Source organism: Phaenicophaeus curvirostris, chromosome 12 (assembly GCF_032191515.1).
Source record: "Phaenicophaeus curvirostris isolate KB17595 chromosome 12, BPBGC_Pcur_1.0, whole genome shotgun sequence".
NCBI classification, from domain to species: domain Eukaryota; kingdom Metazoa; phylum Chordata; class Aves; order Cuculiformes; family Cuculidae; genus Phaenicophaeus; species Phaenicophaeus curvirostris.
In genome coordinates this window covers 11,188,226-11,211,727 of record NC_091403.1, presented here as the reverse complement: position 1 = coordinate 11,211,727, position 23,502 = coordinate 11,188,226, and the positions used below count along the sequence as shown (strand labels likewise).

The 23,502-nt window shown below is 37.7% G+C and overlaps 1 protein-coding gene across 3 annotated transcripts in view; it reads right to left on the bottom strand.

The window, feature by feature from the left end:
- Positions 1 to 23,502, bottom strand: part of MCTP2 (multiple C2 and transmembrane domain containing 2) — a 106,311-nt gene that overhangs the window by 13,639 nt on the left and 69,170 nt on the right. For all 3 annotated transcript variants that reach the window (XM_069866347.1, XM_069866345.1, XM_069866346.1), the window contains 2 exons: positions 10,157 to 10,279; positions 7,286 to 7,327 (listed from right to left, as the gene is read on the bottom strand). In XM_069866347.1, the coding sequence (XP_069722448.1) occupies positions 7,286 to 7,327; positions 10,157 to 10,279 (165 nt within the window). The remainder of the gene's footprint in view (positions 1 to 7,285; positions 7,328 to 10,156; positions 10,280 to 23,502) is intronic.

Here is a 23,502-nt window from a genome sequence, read left to right as displayed (position 1 = left end):
ACTTGTAAATAAAGACACCAACTCTCTGCCACACTGAAAGAAAGGGCCTTCTAGATTGTTCTGTTTCTGAAATGGAAACACTCACTAAACAGGACATGGACATGCACTCAAAGGGTTGCTGCAGCTCTGTGATCTTCCTTCCCTATGCTATGCTGCTCCCAGACATTCAGGGACAGTTGCGAAAGAAACTGTCACATGACCACCAAATTGGAGGTACTTTCAATAATGAAGACTCTGAATGTGTGTGAAATATGGGGCAGGCCAGGAGAGTACGTCTCCAGGATTAACACAGAAATTTACAAAGCTACAATGGTCAGAGCTGGGCTTGCTAGAGGAAATCATAAGGCTTATGAAGGAAGAGACTGAAGGCAAAAATTATCAGTTGTCTAGTCTGTTCTGGAACAAAGATGCTGCTTCTGCTCCAGCAAAGAATCTGTTACTGAATTGAAAACTTAAATGGTGGAGCTATCTACTTCTTTTAATAATTGAAGTGATTAATAGCCTTCATCTTTACAAAAAGCTCCGCCCTATTTTTTAAATGTATCCTTCAGATACTTTTTCTCTTGATGGATGCAACCCAGTAAGACTCCAAAATGCATAAACAACGTTTAAAGTTGTTCTAGAAGGGTATTTCTGATATATACTGCAAATATCATATGCACACAACAAGAAACTTAGGCTTAAAGTCACAAGGAGGTGCTAAATAGTTGCTCACTTGGATTTCAAATAAAAAAAAAACTCGCACAAAAAGAAATCTTGCATGTGACTTGCAAACAAGTGGTATTCATCAGCAGATTTTTGGCATGCCAAGAGAAACTCAATATATAAAGCTGAGGAACACTTGGGGGCAAGGATGAGGAAAAGAGGAGGAGAAAAAAATAAATAGGGATTAATGCAAAAGGAGGAAGAAAATAGGATGCAGCCAACTAAGTCAGGAATGAAAATCTTTAATATCTTCAGGAATTTGAAGAGTTACTCTGCCTAGCCCTGAGCTGGCCTAACTTTCAGGATGAAGTTTTTTACAGAAGTTATCTCATTACGCCATTACTGTTACAAGAACATTAGGGCAACGTTTTACCAGTATCTATCCCATCTATCAGATATGAATTCTCCAGTGTATTAGCAACAAATAAGATTGATGGAAAGGGGAAAGAAAGGAAAAAGTTCAGGCAGGCATGCCTTTTTGCTCCACTATTATGCTGTTGTGTTTTTTACAAACATGCTATAATTATTTAAGAAAAGCAAACTTAGCCAAAATTGGATTTTTCACATGCAACTTGCTCTGTGCTAGAGTACGAAACACCAGTCTCAGTGGTGTCCAGCAAAACCTGTGCCAAACAATATCTTGAGGCCAAATACTTGTAGATTAAGAACTTCTAAAACCAAAAAGATTTTACTGGGTATAAACAGCAGATCACTGGCCTCTATTGTATGCAGGAAACCATTCACTAACAGCTTCAGCAGCTTCAGTCTAGCAGCAGAATGAAGCTCTTGTGGGAGGTGGTAGCCATGGAGTGACAGACAGTCTCATGGTAGCTAAAATGAATTCCAGACAGAGCTTTGAAAATAGTCACCACAGCAACCTTGCACTGGTTCCTGCCTTCGGTGGGAGCCAAAGGCTGCTGAAATGAACCCAGCAATCTGCCTTGCTGAGTCACTGTCTTGCCCTGTGCTGCAATGTCTGCTGTGTGTTGAGAAGGGCTCCTCGGCATTTCCAGGAGGACCAGTACCCGGAAAGGATAGCTGTCAAACTCTGAGCGATTGCCTCGTGTAGTCCCGAAACTGTGCATCACAGGATATTTTTGTTTATTAACACCACGCTACAAATGTGCCTGTCTGGCTATGGAAATTCAGTGAACCTGAGTGTACTTGAAATAATTACCAAATAGAGGAAATGCAACACATACAGGTCAATTTATGCTCTCGATTAAAAAGGTGTGAAATCTGGAATAATTCCACCAGAGCCAATAGAATTACTTCAGATTCATATGAAGGAGAGAACCATCAGCCTGAAAAGGACACATTTTAAAATCAGGGCACATCACCCTAGAGCTGGGAGACCACTGGCTAAAAGGCAGAACGTGACCATTTCACGCCTTGTTCAACCACGCTTACACTTTCTTTGCTTACATTAGACAAATTTTATCTGTGCACAGAGGACCAGCAGAAGTCTCCTAAGCCCAACACAAGAAAAGGATTATGTGGGGAGGCTTAGGTCATAATTCTCTTGCTCTCCCTCTGCACAGGCGTGAAATCCAAGGGCATTTTCAGTACTTGCCCATGTTTGCATAAGGATGTAATGTAAACCAAAGTCTGGTGGTATTGCTACAGGTCTTAAAGCAACGCTAGTAGTCACAACAGAATAAAACACCATTCAGGTGAGGAACACCTGCATAAGAGGCAACAAGAAGACAGACTAAATGGAGATAAAAAGTCATCAGTCATCTTATTTTAAAAAGTTAAGGGGAAAGAAAACTTTGGTCAAAATAAATGCTCTCTCTTGGAAATACATGAGACCTAAGAAAAATCACATGGAGATTAGATGTAAACCACTGGACCATCACCTAGGCAATGATCTTTTAGCAATTTGGGCTACAGGAGAAAGATAGACCTATTCATGTATCTGGCCGATTCAAAATAAACTTTAACAACATTTTGTTAAGAGTTTTTAAGGGACAAGGACTCCTCGAGGTTCATGTGCTCAGTCTAGTCGCCTGCCACTACACTTCTCCAGGGATTTAGAGAAGTTGGCTTACCTACCTCAAGGACAAGAAAGTATTTTAGACTGCCATAGGGCTGCTAAGGTTTCTGTGTGAGGAAAGCCATACCACAGCCTACAAGATATCGACACTTGCCCTCTGTAAGTCCCTCCTTTCAACTCCTTTCTCCTGCCACTCCTAATCCTATGAACGGGTGGGTCATGATGCTGCAACAAGGATTATGTCAGTTTATGGGATGCTTACAGATAAAAGCAGTCATAAACAATGCTGCAGTGTAAATAAAAATTACAACAGACCATTTATCTTCCAGTTTCTTGTACATCAGAGGCTTCTAAGCAAAGAAAAAAGAACAACCCCTGCATAGCAACCCCTACACTCTGTCTTAAACAGAAGTTGTTTAAGTTAGTAAGAAGCTTGGGTAAAACTTAAAGAAATAATTTTGTCTCAAGTGATACCTGGAAATTTGTGCTACACTTTAGTCAATATGGTTGCAAGACCCGATGATTATGTGTGCTTAGAAGCGCCTCATCCTCCAGCTTCGCATCAAGCGTAGCTCAGGCAAGTAGCAGAATCTGTCCCTTAGGCTTCTCCTTCACTGACGTATTCCTGGTCTGTGCATAGACTCCTTGGGAAGCAGTGAGAGAGAAGCCACAAAGAGTCAACTGAAGAGAAAGCAGCAGTTTAAGGGAGTTGACACCTACACAAACACACATCTTAGGGGGGATTTTTGGACACAATCTTTCCCATAATTTTCTGGACAAGGTGAGTGCTCCTTGTTAGTCTGAACATGCCCTGTGTATCATAGGGTATTTTCAAGTCTTTACCATCATTTCTCTTCAGCAATCTTAATGGGAGATGTTGAAATATTATATTGCAATTGTTCTGTTGAAAAGAAATAGAAAAACTAATGAAATTATTTATACTTCCAGGGAAGAAAACAATGAGATGATATTGTCTTGAATGACCTTTCCTAAGTATGGGGATATAGCATCTTACACAATAGACTCTTGGTTCCTATTTCAATTACTGACCTTTACTGTGGAGAAAATTAATGCAATTTTCATCGTAATCCACCCGTACAAATAAGATCCATACGGAAGGTTTCCACATGCTGAATCTAACTCAAATGGAAAATGTCAGCTGTTTGCTACTGGATGAATTTGACTTTAATTTGTTCGGCTGGAGTCTTTTTGAACTATGTTCATATAACTTTGTATATTTTTTTGTACTTATTTTCGACAGAGAATTTCCTATATTAGAAACACTGGATTTTCCTCCTTTGGGGATTTCTTCCAACTTTTCTTTTTTCCAATACATCAGATACTAAACATTTCTTGGAAGCTTCAAAATAACTTGGCTTGAAGCCACAGTGTCATGTGATCCTTTCCTATTACATCCCATCAGCCAAGCAGGGCTATGTTGGCTCACCACCAAATAGAAACCCTCCAGGAAAAAAAAGAAAAAGAAACCAGGAACTGTTGATTTAGTTCTATCTCTGATTTTCTTTTGAATCAGCTACCAGACCTGGAAATAGTAGTAAGTTAGGTTTTGTCTGTTTTGGAGGACATGCTAACTTAAATCCAGACAAGTTAAGATCATGAGAAGACTCCAAGATACTTTCCAGTCTGGTGCTATCATACTCATTCAACACAGTCACTGGCTGCTCTTGAAGCTCTACAGTCATTGTTAAAAAAGAAAAAAAAATAAAATTAATAGAAATAGTCAACAATCAGACAACTTAATATATTAAGCTGCATGTAACTGGTCTATACGTTCCTACTGGCAGGCAAAAGATGTTTCAGTGATGTAATTTTAAAGCAATCCTTATTCAGACAGCCTGAGAGACCCCAGAGTTGCCAGGACACAGCCTGAAGTCTATGTCCAAGATGGCACAAATCCGAGAAGGCATTTATCCACCAAATAGCTTTTGCCAAAGGGACAGAGCTCTCTTATCTTTTACAGTCTTCCATGCTGGTATTTGGGAGGAGAAAGAGAGAAAGAAAGAGCGAGCTGGCAATTAAGCTCTGTCATTTGAGACAGATAGTTTAGGTGGAGGAAGTAAATCTGCTCTTGGGTTTTTGAACTAAGTGTCTGCGTATTTATAATTTGTAAACAGTTCATCTCTTAGAGGGTGTGTTACAGTTCCCAGAAGCATGGTCTGTTATGTCTAACATGCAGCAGAGCCCAGAAAGGCTATGTGTGTGAGTTTTTTGATACAGCATGATGATAGGAAACAGAAACAGTGACCTCTTATACCACAACCCAACTAACAGATTTCAGCCTTAGGAGCTCTTGAATTAGGGAGGGGGAAAAGAAAAAGAAAAATACACAGACTTCTTTTTTAAGTCTAGTTTTCTGTTTAAATGTTAACATTTCCATGAGATAATGTCATAAAATTACATTTTTCTTATGCTCCCTAGAGAGCATTGGCCACCCTCAGACTCTGAAAAGTCACTCCGAATAACCTAATGTACTTAAACACACAGGTCATCAGAGGGCAAGCATGGCCCATCACTGATGCACATGGGATATACCCAGGACAGGAGGAAGAAAATGCTGCATAGTACTTGACATGGGACATATGTAGTGGCTGGCAATTTTCTCTCCTGGTAATTCTGCGTAAGAATTCCATAGATCTATAATGCTACTATATCAATTAATACAAGGTATGAATTATTATTCCTGTAAAGTTGGGAAATAAAGTGTCATCCTGACTAGAAAGCCTGTTGGGGGTGTCTACTGTGACTAGCTTTACCTAGTGCTATCAGCTCTCCATTTCAAAAAGTCACTGTGCATCCATGAAATGGAGACAGAGGCAACACTGATCACAAAATGGTAGGGTCAAATCATCATCAGCTTAACAGTGACTCTCCTGAGTTTTCAAAAACCTGCATATTTAGTTAAAAGAAACCAAGAAAGAGAAAGTCAGTGAAGTTGAGGGGAGGAGAGCAAAAATACAAAGTGACTAGATCCATATTTAACTAACCCAATTGTATTTATAGAGAGAACCAAAGTCACAGGAGTTAAATCTAGGGTAAATTTAACCCAGAATGTTTTGGCTTTGCTGCAAAGAATCTGTTGCATGGCACAGGAAACAAGAATAAATACCTTAAATAAATTTTTACTTTTTTCTTCCCCACCTCAGCACTTGCAAATGGAAAAGAGGACTATTAAGAAAGAAGAAAGTACATGGGATTGGTTCCAGCAAAGAAGTTACACCATTAGGCATCACACAAATAAGATGCAGGTCAACATATATATGTATTTAGCTCTGGGTACCCACAAAATAGAAACTATTGACTCTTAGAGATGCATAGGATTCTTTGAACAGAATGCAACTTCTGATGAGTTCCAGATATTGGTCCGTTTAGTTGACCAATTTTACAATGCAAAGCATGAATTATAAATGAGAACATTTAAACAATAATTGTGTGTTGCAAGAAACCTATAATTCAACTAGATTGTCTAAAGTTCACTTTATAACTTTGATGGATTTCTGGTTGCTATTAAAATATAACCACCACAAGAGCAGGTTAAATTTAAATAATTATTCCTATTAATTAGTCTGCTGAGCTTCAATTCTAGTGCCTGGGACTGAGAAGAATTAAGGTGCACTTGCTAACTGTGATGTTGATTTACTTCTCAGTGATCAACAATTTCACTGTGACAGTCTTAAAAGAATATTCAAGAAGGGGCTTATTAACTTAGTATGCAATTTGAAAGTTTCACATCATTTTGTGAACATTTTCTTCCTAACAGCTAATGTTCCTTTGCATGCTGTTGCTCGTTAAATAATTCCTCACCTTTTAGCTTTCAAGTATTTATAGATTATCAGATCCTCCTTCACTTACTTATGTTTTTTCAAGCTGTATACATTAAGTTCTCTTAATCTTTCTTCATATGTCATGCCCTCTAATCTTTTTATCATTTGTCACTGTGGTTTGATAAACTTGAAAAAAAAATCCACTAAATTTTTCATAGCGAGAAGAACGAGTAAGTATGCTCCAACAAAATAAGAAACAGGCCTTGCCAATTCCAATTCTTTCTACATTTCAGTCAACAAACTAAAACCATTTTGTCCCAGGCTCTAAAAGAAATGCAGAGAAAATTCTAACCAGTCCTCCACAAATCACACAGTTCTGTCCTACAGAAATGGAAATGTCAAATCATTTAGGCAAAGACATTAGTACAGAATGTCCATCCAGCACTCAAAATGGATCTGATGAGTGATTTTACATACTCGTGCACATCTTTGCACCTCATCCACCCATACACATACCTATAAGTACACATACACGAACAGGTGCCTGGTATGATTTCAGGCCCAAACTGATAACTGCTCAGATTGAAGTCACGTTCAGAGGAGTCATGTAGGCAGCACCACTGCTGAATGATCTACAAACCAATCTTGTCATAGTTTCAAATCTGCCAGGATTTGTAACCAGGAAACTGGTTACAATTGTTAATATAGATAATAAATGAAGGCATATGGAGATAAGATGGTGGATTTCTGCTCTCCCACGTTCCTTCTAACTCTAGCTAACACAGTTGTGAGATATGCTTACCTTCTCATCCTCATCTTCATCTTCATCCAAGCCCATAAGTTCCTGCAAAAGCAGATGTCCATATTACAAAACAACACACTTATTTTTCAGTGACAAGCAATGTTCAAAAAGCTTATGATACTCCCACAACATCTCATTACACAATTTTCTCCCACTTCTATTACAAGTCATCAAAAAAACCCCACTGCTTTCACCTCTCAGAAACAACGTTTTGTATTCAAGGACTTCTTCTTTTTTGTGACATTCTGAACAAAGCATGCAATACCCTATACAAATTTTAAGCCTAAATTAAGCATTAGCGGCTGTGTCCAGTATTTTGAAGGCAACAGGCTTTCAAATTCATTGCCAACTTTTACTGTCTGTAAACAGCTTTGTTCTTAGTCTGACAAATGAACCAGTCAAAATGTGAAGGCTGATGCACTCTACTCAACTTGTTCCTTGCTCACTGCTACAATGACTGCTCCCTCCTTTTAGGGCCATTACTGAAGCACTAGACTTTAGAAAACATATTAGTATGAACATAGTCAATCTCACAGATCACAGTCAGATTTCCATGCAGCATAATTTCCTCCCTCTAACGCAGGGGAGAAAACAAAAGGCTTGGCTAACACTTGAAATTAGGAACACTTGGCTTTCAATTCAGGTATTTAATAAGGTGAGCCTTTAATGGGGTCCTTTGAGTTTTTCTTGGTTATTTAATAGGTATATTCAGCTCTGCATAGTACAAGATTAAATACAGCAAACATGCAAAAATCACAGTAAAAGATGTTCTGGATTTGGTGGGGGCAGTTTTTTTGGAGAGGGAGAGGGTGTGTTTTGGTTTGGTCCTGGGTCCCCATTCCCTTACCCCTGAAATCAGTTGCATCTACTACATCCACGACGCAGAAAGCACTGAGAACTCAGATACTCAGATTTACTCTTTACTCTTTGGCTCTCTGGCATACCCTGAGCATCTAAATTAACACTGATCATGGTTTACATTTCTTTAGGAGCTCCCAGACTGTAAATCATAAACCATTTTACCAGTATTCACAAATTTGGCCTCCCGGCAACTGGATCATGTGTACAAGGTTACTGTTATTCCCATTTTATAGCACAGAAATCAGAGAGACTTCGAGGTCCACTTTTGCAAAGACTGTGGCTTGCATTCCTCTATATACACAGAATGTGCATGCAAGCACAAAAAATCCAAAGGTACTACATATGGAGCCAAGGTCCAAAGAAGAAAAAAATAAATAAATGACTGTGTAAAAAGCATAGGTATTTTGAAGAAAACCTCTTCTCATCTGTAGGGCAGATGTGACTAGGGATAGCACCCAATTGTCTAGTTTTGACCTACAGACGTTAAGAACTGTAGACACACATATAAAAGAAATCAGGTAATAGTAACTGCACTTTGACTACTTGTTCCATGTGATCTCAATCCCTCAAAGCACTTAGGCAGATGTGCAAGTTTGTTTATGGAAAATACAACTCTGAATTTCATGGCATCGCATTGCTTGCTGGGTATGTGACAGGAAAGGGTACAGCTTCCTGATGGTCCTTTCTCCAGTAATACTACAATTAACCTGTATTTTCAGACATAGCCTTTTTTAAGCATCCACATAAATGATGTACTGCTCAATTTTTCTGATTTATGTGAGACTCTCTTCACCTGAACATGCAAGAAACATAGCATAGGATGAGGGATGGAGGTACCCTCTGTGTACATTTTTCATGAGTAAGTTATTATTATTTAATATTGTCTTTTGTATTAAAAACAAAAACACCTGTTTGCCTGGGATTTTCCCAAAGGGAGGTTCTCATTTTCTTGATGAAATAAAATAGTCATTGAAGACACACAATATCCTTCTACATTATTCTGGACTAGGCTGAAACTGGAGAAAACCACTAATTTTACTATTCATATTCAAGTCTATGTCATGGTCTGGATAATGCAGCTTTCCCTGTGTTCTAACAATCCTTCCATTTGAGAACAGATGAAAACTAAACTAGGAGTAACTTATCTTGATAAAACTAATAAAACAGCTATTGATCTTTTTTAATTCTGGGATATTATTTCTTTGTATAAAATCCATGTGATTAATTTGGGTAAAGATAGTCTTCATGGCTACAAATGTCAATCATCTTTTACCAAAATTTAGAAAGCAGATATAATTTAGCCTGTATTTCATTACTGCACTTGTTACACATTTAAAACCAGAATATTATGGACACCCATGAATTTACTCCCCTGTCTATCTGTAATTACCATTGTTATGTAAATAAATAGCTGCCAACATCATACCCCAACAGTAGCACTTTGCCACACATGTTGCAATTACTTTTGTATTTAAATCTGTTTTTCTCCCAGATCAAGTTAAACTGGAGGCTAAATTTTTTTGGGGAAAAAAACATTTGTCATTTAAAAGTGGGGGGTGGGGAGGAGGAATAAGGGCTTCTTAATGGCTCAGATCACAGGACAAAACTTAAAAACAACTGACTTCTCTTTCAGCTTCTATTGACTTCCCTCTTCTATGAATCATGAATCATCAGCGTGATGCAAAGCGCAACACTGGTAGGGGCACAGGCTCTGGGATTTGTCACTTCATAAGTTTTTCTCAAATCAACTTAGTTTAAAATGTTCTTAGTTATTTAGCAAGCGAACTCCCCCTCCTACACACTCACATCATCATCTCCTACTACTCTGAATGGTTTATACCTTGAATACAATCATGTAAACGGCAAGGATTGAGATATATTTTCTGTAATTTCAAAGTAAAAATGCTGTTTAGCTACACAACTAGATTAATTCCATTAAAATGCATAACATTTTTCTCAAGGGGAAAATCAAGCTGGGACTGCCAGAAATGTTATTGCCATTTTACTTGCCTGGGCGTCTTGGGCGTTGTTGACCTTCCCTGTTGTGACAAGGGAGAAGTTGTATGCAAAGAGCACCAGCAGAGCCAGGGGCACCATGTACAGTTCCACGCTCCATACTGTGACCACAAATACCTGGGAGAATTAAAGCAGCAGAAGGGAATAAATAGGAGTGTTTAAAAAGTAAGACACATAAGAAAACCTTTCAGTCATTATCACTATGTACATTCATCCTTGAATCTCTGTTAACCTCATACATATTATTATTTTGGCAAAGAAAACCTGCTTGTAAAACGTGCTCTCTTTCTATTCTGTTTGAATACATTAGGTTGTCATTTGTTAGCTTCTCCTCCCCTGTATCTGGTGAAGTACAAGGCCATGAACATAAGGTTAGTCTGAAGGCTTTATTCAGCCCACTCTGGGACCCTCTCAAGCCTGAAAGCCCTTTGTCCTTAATGCTAGTGCATAACAGATCTACTTATAGAGGTAAACCTGTTCCACTTCATCAAACCCTAATTACCAGGGGGTCTTTCACAGCCTAGAGGAGGGTTTCTTCCTCCAGTGCAACAGAAGCCATCCAGCTTCCTTGTCACTCCACAGCGGATGATCAACAAACACATCTTCACCATTAATCCACTTATGTTCTTGGCATAGCAGCACATTGAAAAGACCATCGCCGTCCTGGAGGCAAGGCTCTAGGTGGCATGTGATGCATTATGTTAGAAAGGGATCCAGTAAGCCTTCTCCATTCCCATACCCTTGTCATTTTTTCAGCACAGCATATTCAGATTTCACTGGTTGCTTGGAATCTCTCTGCCCAGACACAATACAAATTTGAGCATTTGGAGTGGTATCTGACAAAATCCACTAATAGCAAAACCAGAAGCCAAATTTTGAAGTTCTTTTCTGCAAATAAGATTAGTAAAATATATAACTAACATGATGGAGATTTAAAAAGCATTTAGGATTTTTCAAATCAAATGATACCAGCCAAATGGCAGTACTATCTTACAAGTAGCAATGACACCTGAACGGACTCCAAACTTGGAGTGACTGGCAATGCAAAATTAATAAACTAAATCCAAAACTGCCATAAAATGCACGTTGTGATCCTATTTCCTTTTCTACACATAGTGTTTCCAAAAGAATTGCCTAATGCTGGTAGTAACTTCAAGCTATTTTATATAATCTCCTTTAAAGAAAAGGCACAAACACATTTATCTGATTTTTCTTCCCCTAAAGGAACCTAGAATGATGAGAAACACAAGTCACATTTTTAGAATAATACAGGTAGGTGAAAACAAGTCAGATCCAGTGAATGTATCTCAAACTGCAATGAATGAAAAACTTTATGGGTGATCAGAAAGCTAAATCCCCACCCCTCTTTCACCCTTGGCCCATCAGACATGACATACAAGGACAACACTGGCACTTGTAGAATGGGATATATTACGGCAGTGTATTTTGCATTGTGGACCTGAAAGTCTAACCACTTTGTACCAAAGAAGTACTTTACACTGCATTCAGCATGGTTAGAATTTATACCCCTACAAAGCAGCAGCTGTTATAACTTTTAAACAAAAGGACATCTCTGACATCAGAGAAATGGCTAGTTAATATCTACCAGGGGCCAAACATAAACCAAGAAACAATGACTGTATCCATAACCCTGCCCAAACAGCAGTTGCATTTTCTGGAGTGAACCTGAATTTATGTTAGCTGTTGCTATGCAAGGAATTAGACTGTCATCCCGTTCTTGGCATTTGTAGGCCAGTAAAACAATCTTTGAGATATGTTCATGTATAAAATGGGCTGACATCCAGACAATATATCCTCATACTATTGATTTGCAGCATAGGAATGGAGAAGAGGATTTGGTTCTGATTTTTTTCTTCTTTTTGATACTTCTTTTCAGCATACTAAAAAATCAGAAGTGATAATGATTTCAACAGCCATATTTCACTTGTAAGCAAGGCAACAGATATACAAGAATCCTAACCAAAAAGGTAAGGTCCTTGATCTGTCTTACAGAAGTCTTGCATGGCTTTAGTTAATAAACACTTAAAAATCTGTGATATTCCATGCTAAAAAGTCTTCTATGAAAAGTTCTAACCTGAACAAGTTCCTCTGAAGCTATTCCAGCTCCCTTGGATGAATCTCTACTTGCTTTGTAAGACAAAATGGAGGTGATACCAGCTCCTTTCTTACCTCAAACGCACTCTAAAGAACAAGGACCTGTTGTTGTACATATCAATACAGGTATCTGTTGCAGGTATGAAAATAGACACATACATATAAATATACAGCCAATCTTTATGTAAACTCCTTCATGGAACTTCATATTGCCAGGTATTAATTCAAAACATTTGCTTCAGCCTGTTGGAGAAGGTTGCATTTACATCATCTCTCTGGAATACTAGAAAACAAGTCTTCTCAAGGCAGCAAAAAGACTCCACTGGCATTCAGCTAGGCAAGCCCTACAGGAGTCAATTAAGCTCTTGAAGAATCTCTCTCCATTCATTCAATTGCAGGACTTGAACTTATTTTAGTTCATCTGTCACCATCCTATATGAACATCACTCCGTTTGGTTGCAAGTATAATACAACCTTGCAATCACAGGTCATTCAGGCAAGATACAAAATCAAGACCTTGGTGATTTTAGATCCAACAGTACACTTTGTGTATTATTAAGTTTCAGACCTTCAATAAAACTTAAATTTAATTACTAAATCTCACTCTAGTCTCAATTGACAGCTGAGGCATACGGCCGCTTCTTTTCTAATGCTCACTGGTTAATCAGTTGCCAAGTTATAACTCAGACAGAGATGCTGCGATAGAGCTCCCACATCTCCTTATGAAGAGTTGCTTTGCTGCTACCACTGCAGTAAAGGGAACTTTTATTACTGTGACACAACACAGACACAAGACAAATTGATTTAGCTATTCAGAAATTATTCAGCCTCGGAGGTATAGAAAATGATTGCTGTGAACATACAGTACATAATAAAAGTTCTGAGGTTGTTTATAAAGCAAATAGAAATATTTCTGCATTCTAACAGCCTTTTGAGCAGTTCTACATCATCAGCTTTCAAAACAGTTCCCAAACAGGCCCATGTCCTATTTTATCAACTCTCGTGAATCTCCATGACACTGACTACAGCATCAGCAGCCCTGTGATATAGACATGCACTCCTCAAATCACATGATTCACCATCATGTATGTCTTTATTTTCTCCCCAGTGATAACCTTATTACTGGGAGAAGCTCCTGCATTATCATCCCTAAATTATTTCTTAGCAATACTTTTGCTCAAAACACAAGTGGTTCAGCTACTGATACATACAATGGCTGTTGCAAGAACAATGTCTTCTTGATTCTTTGTAGTTCCTAGTCTGTCTTTTGCCTAATACATAGACTGGTAAGGGACATCATTAACAGTTTCAGATCACCTGCTCAGGATCATAGAAGTCAGGAACGGAAACAAAGCCCCTGTTTCAAAAGCTGAAAAGACAGTAGCCAGTTTCTAAAATAAAAGTCAAACAAGTGGAAGCTAGCTTTCTGTGTTACTTTTATGACAATTTGAGAGTATTACAAAACTAAGCAATTCAATTCACAGTATTATAAAATCAATGATCGCAATAAAAATAGAAATGGGATAGACATATCTAGACAGGGAAAAAAGGAAGAGATCTTGAAACTAATATTTAGATTAGAGTTCTACCTAGAAGAGAATAACAAAATCACAGTCTTGGAGAAAGGATCACTCGATTTCAGCTGATTAACGAGTTGCTATTTCAAAGGGCCCAATAACTACAAGTTAAAGCTCTGGAGGTTTGGAAGCTGTTTCATCTGAAAATCATTGAGGAGAGGTCCAACTGTTCCTGTCAAAAAGCATGGAGTTTGAACAACCATGAGAGTGGCCCTTTTGACAGCAGTACAAAAGATGAGAGAAGGCAGTCTCAGCTGAAAGTAAAAACAAACCCTTAGAAACACGTTTCAAATCTGGTTTTTCTGCCCCTCTGGTTCCAATTTAGGATCTGACTATTAAGAACAGATTTCGGACGGGTGACTACTAAAGTATGCCCATAAACCATTTGTCACTAGCAAACCCACAGTCATGGGACAGAACAGTTTCAAGGGGTTTAGAAACCTATAATAGCATTAGATAGGCTCTTCTGTGTCATTTTTCTACACAGCAATTATAATTTATTTAACTCTTTCTGACCTAGTAAGTCTTTGTGGAGAAGTATAAGATGCTGTGTTGTGTGACAGAATAATTCCTGGAAAACAATAGTGATGGGAGAGAGGGATACATGCCATCAGATGGAAAAAATAAAAGTAAATGCATGCAAGAAGCCTATTGTAGAAGATTATTTTCTCAGCCAGTGTAGGTTCCAGTGCTAATGAAATGCCTCATCAGTGGACCTGTGAAAAATATTACTCGAAACTCCAAGTTTCAAAACCACATACAATTTAACTGAACTCTAAATGACTAACAGCTTTGTCAAACGTTTTTTTGCAATTTATAAACACGGTCCAGGCAATTCATGAAGTAGGGGGGAAAAACCTGAGCTGACATTGCTGTGAGTGTCCAAGTTTTGAATTAAACTAAAACACTGGTTGTGATTTGAGACACAAAGACGTGCTTCCCTTCATTTACACGGGAGGGGAATTACATATTTTTAACTTATCTCTGGGTTATGTAGTCTCAAGTTGCCATGTATACAGAAATGGACTCTATAAAGAGGAGAAATTTCTTCAGCTAAATAAAGACAAACTCTCTAACCATTTTTTAAAGTGTTCAGTCCCTCTACCCCAAATAAAATACAAGATATTAGCCAATAATGTAAGATACTGGCTCCCCAAAAGGGCATTCAAATCCCTTGGAGGCAAGAAGCCTGTCAACAACAAATTATTTCTGACAGATACTTATTCCTGTCATTCGAAAGAGAGAGTAAAAGAGTAGAGGAGAGAATAAACACAATCACATAAAACAGGACATTTGTGCATGTGTATGTATAACTATATAAAGAGGTATCTCTTCCACATACAGGCAATATGAGTGCATGAACACAATGGTGCTGAGCTCACATTAATAAAAATCAGGGTACATGGTGTGGGCTCAGACTGATGTGAGTGCAGTAACGAGGCTTCCGCACTTGGGCTGTTTGTGCATTGCAGTAGTGAGAATATTAAAAAAAGAAGCCTGTAACAATTTGTCTAACACCCCACCTCCGGGTATGGCAAATAAAGGTTGAGGCAGTCCCCTGGCACATCTTTCCCACTGAAGTCCCTCTCCCAAAGACATTTTTTTTAAGAACAGACCCTCTTCCAAAGATGCTTTCCAGAATCACTCTTACTAATACACTTCTGCCCACATCTGTATGACGCTTGCTCACGATGCTATGGCCAGATGCTATAGCTACTTCGTAGCTACCAAGGTTGAGCTCAAGGAGGGGTCAGATATGAGCAGAGTTACTCCCTCATTGCAATGCAATAATAAAGAATATGGCAGGAAGAGAGATTATACTTAAATAAACCAGTAGTGTCAGAAGAAACTTATTTACTTTAGATTGAATTTGCTTTTTGTGTCACCAGCAAAAGAATGCAGAGCATCTCAACAGTGGTGCAAAACGTGCTGTACTGAATGGTGATGACCAAAATAAAAAAATGACCTGAAGGAATAGAGGTCTTTAAATATTTATGCCACATCACAAATTATCTCTGCATTGCTCCAAACATCAGTACAAGTTACTAATTTTTTAAGGGTGTATCATAGACAAAAAGCTTACCTATCTGTTTCAAGGGCAAAACCAACTGGAATCTGAAACCAAAGACACACACAAACACACAAAAATCCATCTAAACTCCCCAAAGCCAAATCAAAACATCAAATTGTCCCCCGAAATAACTCTGCCAGTATTACATGCATGTCTGCACAGAAATGAGAAGTAGGAATAAAGGATGAGTTTGTATAATGTGCCATCATGCAAATCTACCTGTTTTTTCAGAAGATGCTTTGGGTAACACAATCACGATGGCCATGTTTGCCCACCTCAGTTGCCAGCACAGGCAAAATGACAGTTGCAAAGTCATGTACTGCTGCTGTATGTCCCATCGCTGCTTGTCCCAGCTGCAGCTTGCTGAGAAAGTGGCCCAGGATGAGGTTAAGGGTGGGTAGAAATCTGAAACACCCAACTTGTCCTTGACAATTTACATTACATCTGAGGAATAATACTCATCAGGGTCACAATTACAACACCAGTTATAGCACGCAAAAAGAAAATAAAAAACCCAATGTCCCCCACTTCAAACAAAATAAGACCTAAAACAACTAACAAAAAAATCCCCGAAGAACATACAAAAGGTCTCATATTGTTTAAGTCAATATGCATTGGGGCCTTTTTTTATCTCTGTCTGGTTTAGACTCTTCAGGGGGATCTCATTTTCTTTGCTGCTGCAAAGAAATAGAAACCCATTTGTGTTTTAAATGAAAGCTGTGATTCATGTGCAATCACACAACTCTAAGAAATGGTGCTTTAAGAAAAAGCATGTTATTCTGCAAAAGTCACAGTGAAATCAGAAGAGTTGACAATATTGCAATCTGTTCTCCACCATCCTCCTGGGACACTGTTATTAGTAACTTCATCAAGGAAGGTTGGGATAGTACACTTAGGACTGCAAACACAAAATGTCTGCATTCTGATCCTGAATTATTATACCTTCGTGTCATTAATATATTAAATTAATTTATTCCTTATTCATAACAATGCCTGGAAGCAGAAAGAGATAACCACAAGAACATAAAATATAAACCAACTAAAAAGTAAGGGAAGTCCTTTATTCTGACTATTTTGGTTACAGTAATGACATTAGCCAACCTAGAAAATATAAAATAAGATCTTAAGAGCTCTTTCTTTAATGAGGGGTTATGGAAGAGCCACTTGGTTCAACTTCATTTCACTGAACCTATCACTTGTTAAGTTTATATGGAAGTTAAAAGTAATATATTGCATTCCAGCCATTTGAAGATTAGCTGTCAAATTAGTCAGACAGAAAAAAGTGCATGTCTGGGGGTATCATCTCTGTCCTTTAAGACTCAAATTTAGACCCCAAAGCCTAAAAGTCCCACCTCAAGTCTATCATGGTGCTTCCATACAGATTTCTTGTGGCTGCTACTTCCTCTTTATCCCTAACCTTGAAAGAGGTTAACCAAAACAGAGCCAACTACAAGAGCACAAGTTTGGGGTTTTATATTTATGTACATACAACAGTTTTAGAGCAAAAGACTTCAAATCCTTTTAGGCTGCAGACACTGAAGAAATAGCTGTTTGCTAGCATGCTGACTGGTCTAATTTTTCCCTCATGCTTTTATCTAACATATTTTACATTTCCTACGCCAAGTAAAATACAGTTAAGACCCTCAAGCAATAAAGCTTAAAATTGAAAAAACAGGGAAAAAATATTACAACAGTTTTCTGTCTTTTGGGGTAATCCTCTGGGAGTGGGTCAAGGGAATAAATCTGCATCTTATTTCTAAAGGGGTAACTGTCATAGACAAAGGCAGTGGGGGAAGGTACTAAAACAAGGAGGGGGGGGGCTTGCAAAAAAAAAGAAAGAAATCTGTTATTTTATATTGTAGCTAAATTAAATGATCATTTTTATCTCTAATGTTTTGGTTTGTTTATCAGCAGGGTCATAGTTTTGGAATTACTCTCATACAGAAATCTATTTCCAGGGAAGACAAGCATTATGTAAGTTAAAAGCCTGATCTTATAGTAAATAATTCTTCCAAAAAGTGTCAGAAAAAAAATCTGTCTATTTAAAAGGAGGCAAAAATGTGGGCTAATTTTATTTATTCTGGATAAGGTGAACACCTTAAGAGGGTCATAAAAAATTTATCATTAGCTGAGCTGATAAATGTCCACTTACTTTGGAGACATATTTGTTAACATTGTGAGAAACATTAGCAGTGAGGGTCAGATGGTGATGTAATTGTACAGTGAGTGGAAAGAGTATGTGGTGGAAGTGTTCTGCTTTGGGTTATCAACAGCAGGTTACAACTGGGAGCAAATGGGAGGTGTAAATGATATGTTTCAACTTCTTTAATGACTTCCTCCTTCACGTTCATAGAGTATATTAGAGCTGAATGAGTAAAGGAAAAGGGGTTTTCTAACAAAGCAAGTATGTTTTATTAGGCTTAATTCAATGTTCAGTGGCAGGAGGATCACACGTAAGACTGCTTCCCAGAAAGTCTCCAGCTACGGCATGGAAAAAAAAATAAAAATCAGGTTGCAGTAAATCCACATAAATAGGAAATAGATGTTTATGCACAGTAATGCTGCAAAACTACCTGGTACTCGCTTTTCTGAAACCTCCAATCCTAAAGAAATGTTTCCAGACTGAAACAGAGCAGGAGGAAAAATAGGAATAAAAAAAAAATATTAAAAAAATCCCACTAAAACCATATCACAAAGCCAGAAATCCAAAAGCACACATAAAGCAGTAAGATAGCATCCTTTCAGGAAAAAAATTTTAGATTATTCGTTCCTTCAGCTGTACATGGGATTCCCCACCACAGTCCCATGCTGGAGCCCAGAAGACCTCATATACTTAAAACCCGTTTCCTACAGTCAAGAGGAGAGTAAAAATCATACCAAACCCAGCCCTCCCCACACGTGACACCTACACTGGTCACCAAGAACAGTGAGAGTGATTACAATACACTTAAACAGTTTGAACAGGTCCATAATCTGCATTATGACAAAATTGCTGCATTACAGAACAAATGCAGGAAGATGACTGGGAGACCCACTGTAATTATACCCCAAATATGTTACTATTGTAAGCTAGCAACAACAGTGGCAGCAACAAATAATTCTAAGTATTGACAGCATGGCTATGTATTATAATGGAGATTTTCCACTAGCAGATCTATAGCATCTTATTCTCCAAAATACAGAACAATTTGGAAAAAAAAAAAAAAAGTCACAAGACTCTTGCAATTTCAAGCAGCTGTTCAGGTAAAGCTAAAGCCAGAAGATTGTTTATTTTAATAAAGCTATTATATGTGCAGCTCCAAATTAGGAATGGCAGGAGACTAGGGGATGCCTAAACCATCACCACCTGTTTGCCCTGAAAATCAATTAAAGTCACACTATCACAGCAATCCTTTCTTAGCTAATAAAAGTTATACAGCTTCAATGTGCGACTTTAGGTGCATTGTGGGAATGTGCCTGAAATCTAAATCCTTAGTCTCACGTTACTTCGCTACTAAACACAACTTTGATTAACCACTGTAAAACTTGCCTTTTGGGGGTTAGAGAAGGTGTTAAGGGAAAAGAAATCCTGAAATGCTGGTTTGATGCAGTGGATTGAACTAATATTCAGTAAAGAATAACAATTCAGCCAAGAACATTATATAGAATTTCAAGTAGGAGAAAACTGAAGTCCTTTATGACACATGCCTGTTCAACATATTCTGTGCTGCAGAACAGATCCAACTTTACAAGTTGAAAGCAAGGGCAGTAGAGACATCCCAAGTGTTTTAGTAATTAAACGAATATGCATAATGAACCATATGCCCAAAGGGCCTGTTCTTCATGTGGGCCAGATTTTTGTTTGAATTTTTAATTTTTATATACAGATGAAACATTTCATATAATATAGCAACAGTGCAAAGGAACATGCTATGCAGGAAAGGAAGGAGGAACTACCCATGTGAGAACGATCAGAATACACTTGATGAATTCTGCTCCTCAATTTCCGATTCAGAGCCAAGAGGGCTTTTTAAAAAAAAAAATAATCCTTTTCTCCTTTGAACAGCTGTATTAGTCATCTGCTCAGAGTCTAGAAAAGAGGCATAAAATCTATGTATATTTATATAGGTCATATTTATACATTTATATGCGTGAAATGGATTATATACACCAACACATTTAGATGCTGCAAGACTAGCAAAAACACAGACACTAGCTCAAATTTAAAAGCTTCTGATCCACTAGAAAAAATAACTACAGGATGGCTTTCTGTTCAGCAGGACCTGTTGTGTTCTGTGAGCTGTAGGGAAACTGGACACACTCACAACAGTCTGTGAAACAGGAATAGACAGTTTTAAAAAGATGGGTCAAATTCCACCCCTGTTACAATAACATTATCCTACTGTCAACATTAGGATACCATGGCCTCGTTGCAGAAATACTAAATCTTTCAAATTCTCTGGAGCTTGAGCCACGCTTCTCCTTTCTCAGTAACATTCCCCCTTTTTCATCTCTTCCTCTTAATGTGCTTTTCCATGCAAAACAAGCATTCTTTGCAAATATAAGCCATTATAATAGGTTAGTCTCCTAAACCAGCGACAGAACTACTTGGAGCTACAAACTGAATTTCAAATAGCTAGACTGCACCACAGAAATCTGATTCTTTTAAGTGGTTCTGATCCATTGGAAAAAAATCTGTTTTACTTCATAGAACCAGTGGTGGGGTCAGGTACTTGTCAGCATGAGTATGTTTGTTAAACAGCAGAAAATCTTTCCTGAATGAGTTCTAACAGATTTCTGAGTTGTTTTTTTTATACATGACGCAGGCTCTATGAACAAAGCGATATCAAATCATTATCAGACTTACTGAGGGAAAGGAAAATTTTTAGGTAAATTGCAGAGTCCCTCACATTAGATCAGACTTAGCACTGCACTTCAAACAAGTGAGCAGTGCTACACACAATAGCAGTGGCTGTTACAAGCACTGACTTGGTGCTGCAGAGATACAGTGGGGAAGCACCAGCCGTGCTATAAGGAAAACAGACAATGAAATGATCCATTTCAGAACTGAAGGGGTGATTTTTCATCAAACTCGGGGAGATAAACTTTTCATGGGACTTCAGGAGTTCCCGTCACTAAATGTAAATGGAATGGCCTGTAAGAGTGTTCTGGTCCCCAACCCTTAAAGTATTTAAAAGCTGAATAAAAAAAGTTGTAAATAATGGCATTCGTTGCTCTCAGTCTTAATTCAGGGTTCAGGCTTTTGAGGTTGCCTGGTTTATGTGATCTAGTGGTCTCCACGGAAAGACAGATAAACTTCAACGGCTGTCAGAAGACAAAAATTGACAAGGAGCATCACCTTTCCTGATTGTTTAAATCCTTTAAGGAAGTGTTGGAGCAATTAGAGAGGGAGTCTAATCTTTGCAGAGTGCATTAACACTCTCCGACCTCCCAGACAATAGATCAGACCTCAGACACATAATGCTTCCCTAAGGCTTTTTAACCAGAGCATTTGATCTCATAGTCACTTTGTATGTGTTACTATAGGTATCAGTGTGCAAGACAGTATTCATTGGGCACTAAAGGACCACTATCTCTGCTAGCATTCATATAACTTTTAAAATAGAAAGCAGGAAAACCATCGCAATGTAGAAGTACTACTTCCCAGAAAACAGGAAAAAAAAAAAAGAATAAAACAATCCAGAGTAGCTCTGCAAAATGTCTTCATTTTTATTAATCTCATATTTCCTTTCTACCACCACTGTTTATTTCCCAGCTTTGGAATATAAATCTATTTTTTTTAAAGCATAGATTAGGTTTTTATTCATAGAAACAGTTATCTGATAATAATTTCAAAATACTTCGTTTCTTAACTCCCATGGAGGAGCACAGGGGAAAGGGAATTAGGAAGACAGGACTAGTTTATTAAGCAAATTGAAATATATCATTGTAAATAATTTTTCCCAAACGTATACATGAAAGTATCTAGGGAAGTTTTCTTAACTGTTAGAACAAGTCATCATCTAATTCCTGATGTTCGGTAAAAGAAAAGCTAATATTGTATCAATTATGCATTTTCCATTTAATATTCTAAACATTTTAAGGAAATTTGCTTAGTGCAATTTTTTAATGGAATTAGACGTCTGCGCCACCATGACAGAGGCCACATCTTTAGTGCTCTCACATGAACAATGCATAACAGTGTTCTATAACCAGCTAACTGGATTCCCACCCACTGCTACATAACGAGTGCTAAATAACGGGTGCCACAGTCCTACTGAGCAGTGAGGTTTTCCCTCCATGCAATATATTTGAGGTACAGTGCTAGATAAAAATACTTCATATGAATCTATGTATGCTTCATATTAGCTGCAGGATTTTATTTTACTTTTCTAGACCTCCAAAAAGTACTTTTTGTGAAGTATCTGCATTACAAATAGTTTTTGCTGCTGTTTAAATGGGTATCTCAAATTTGTCAAGCCAAGTGCATCACAAATGACAAAAAGGTCACATATACCTAGTATATTTAAAAACAAACAAGCCTTCAAAGTCAAAGTGTAATGCAGTTATTTCTAATTTGAACAAACAATAGAGTACATCTAATGAAAGTTGACAATTGGCTTCAACAGAGCTCTGCAGCTCCTCTGTTCCATTAAAAGATGAAAGCTTAGGGAAAGTACAGAAGACGGTAAATTCTCCCAAAAAGCAAGCAGAGAGTTCTGAACTTCAGCTAGCAGAGTAAATAAAGATTGTTTTAGTGGAGGATTTTGCTCATATATGACACATTTTTCAGTAGACATGCTGACTTCACATGAGTAATTAAGGCTTAAATAAATCAGCACATTAAACTAGGACAAAACACTACGTTTTACATATTTGTTAACACTTCTCAAAATCACAGTACTGCCTTTAAAACAAAAAGAAATACCTGAAACCAAGCTAAGTTTGACTGCAGTGTGGATGTCACATTAAATATTAATAGATATATTTCTCATTAAGTGGAGGGGTAAGTGATCAAAACTCTAGGGCTGCTACTGGTACCCTTACTGTGGCAGTAGTAATATTTATTAATAAATAACAGTACAGATTTTTTTAAAAAATCAGATTTCTGGGATTTTGTAGTTATCCCATTGCTCCAGCTTTATTTTCCAATGAAGGCTGAAAAAAACGGAAGGGACATATTCTGATTTAGGGTATTTTTATTTTTATTGCTGTCCTTGAACAACCTGAGAACTTCGTGTTTGTTTAAGACTAACCTCTAAGTCAAAGCACATCTTAGTTGCCATTGAAGGGAAGTAAAAATAAAAGCCTTTCAAAAAAATATATTTACTCTGTAACTTCAACACTAATCCATTTACATTTCAGATATTGTAAAAGATCCAACTCTTTCTTATTTAAAAGGAAAAAAAAAAAAGAAAAAAAAAGCCCCACAAGAAGTAGAATGATTTAAGAGAAACCCCTCAAAGTGCATCTGTCTCCATCATAAAACCAAAATGTTGCATTACCTTCAAATAGGAAATTTCTTCCAGTTGTCAAGATTTCTGCAACTAGTGTTAGATTAGCGCTGAGAGAACGGGTGAATTAAATTAAAAATAAAA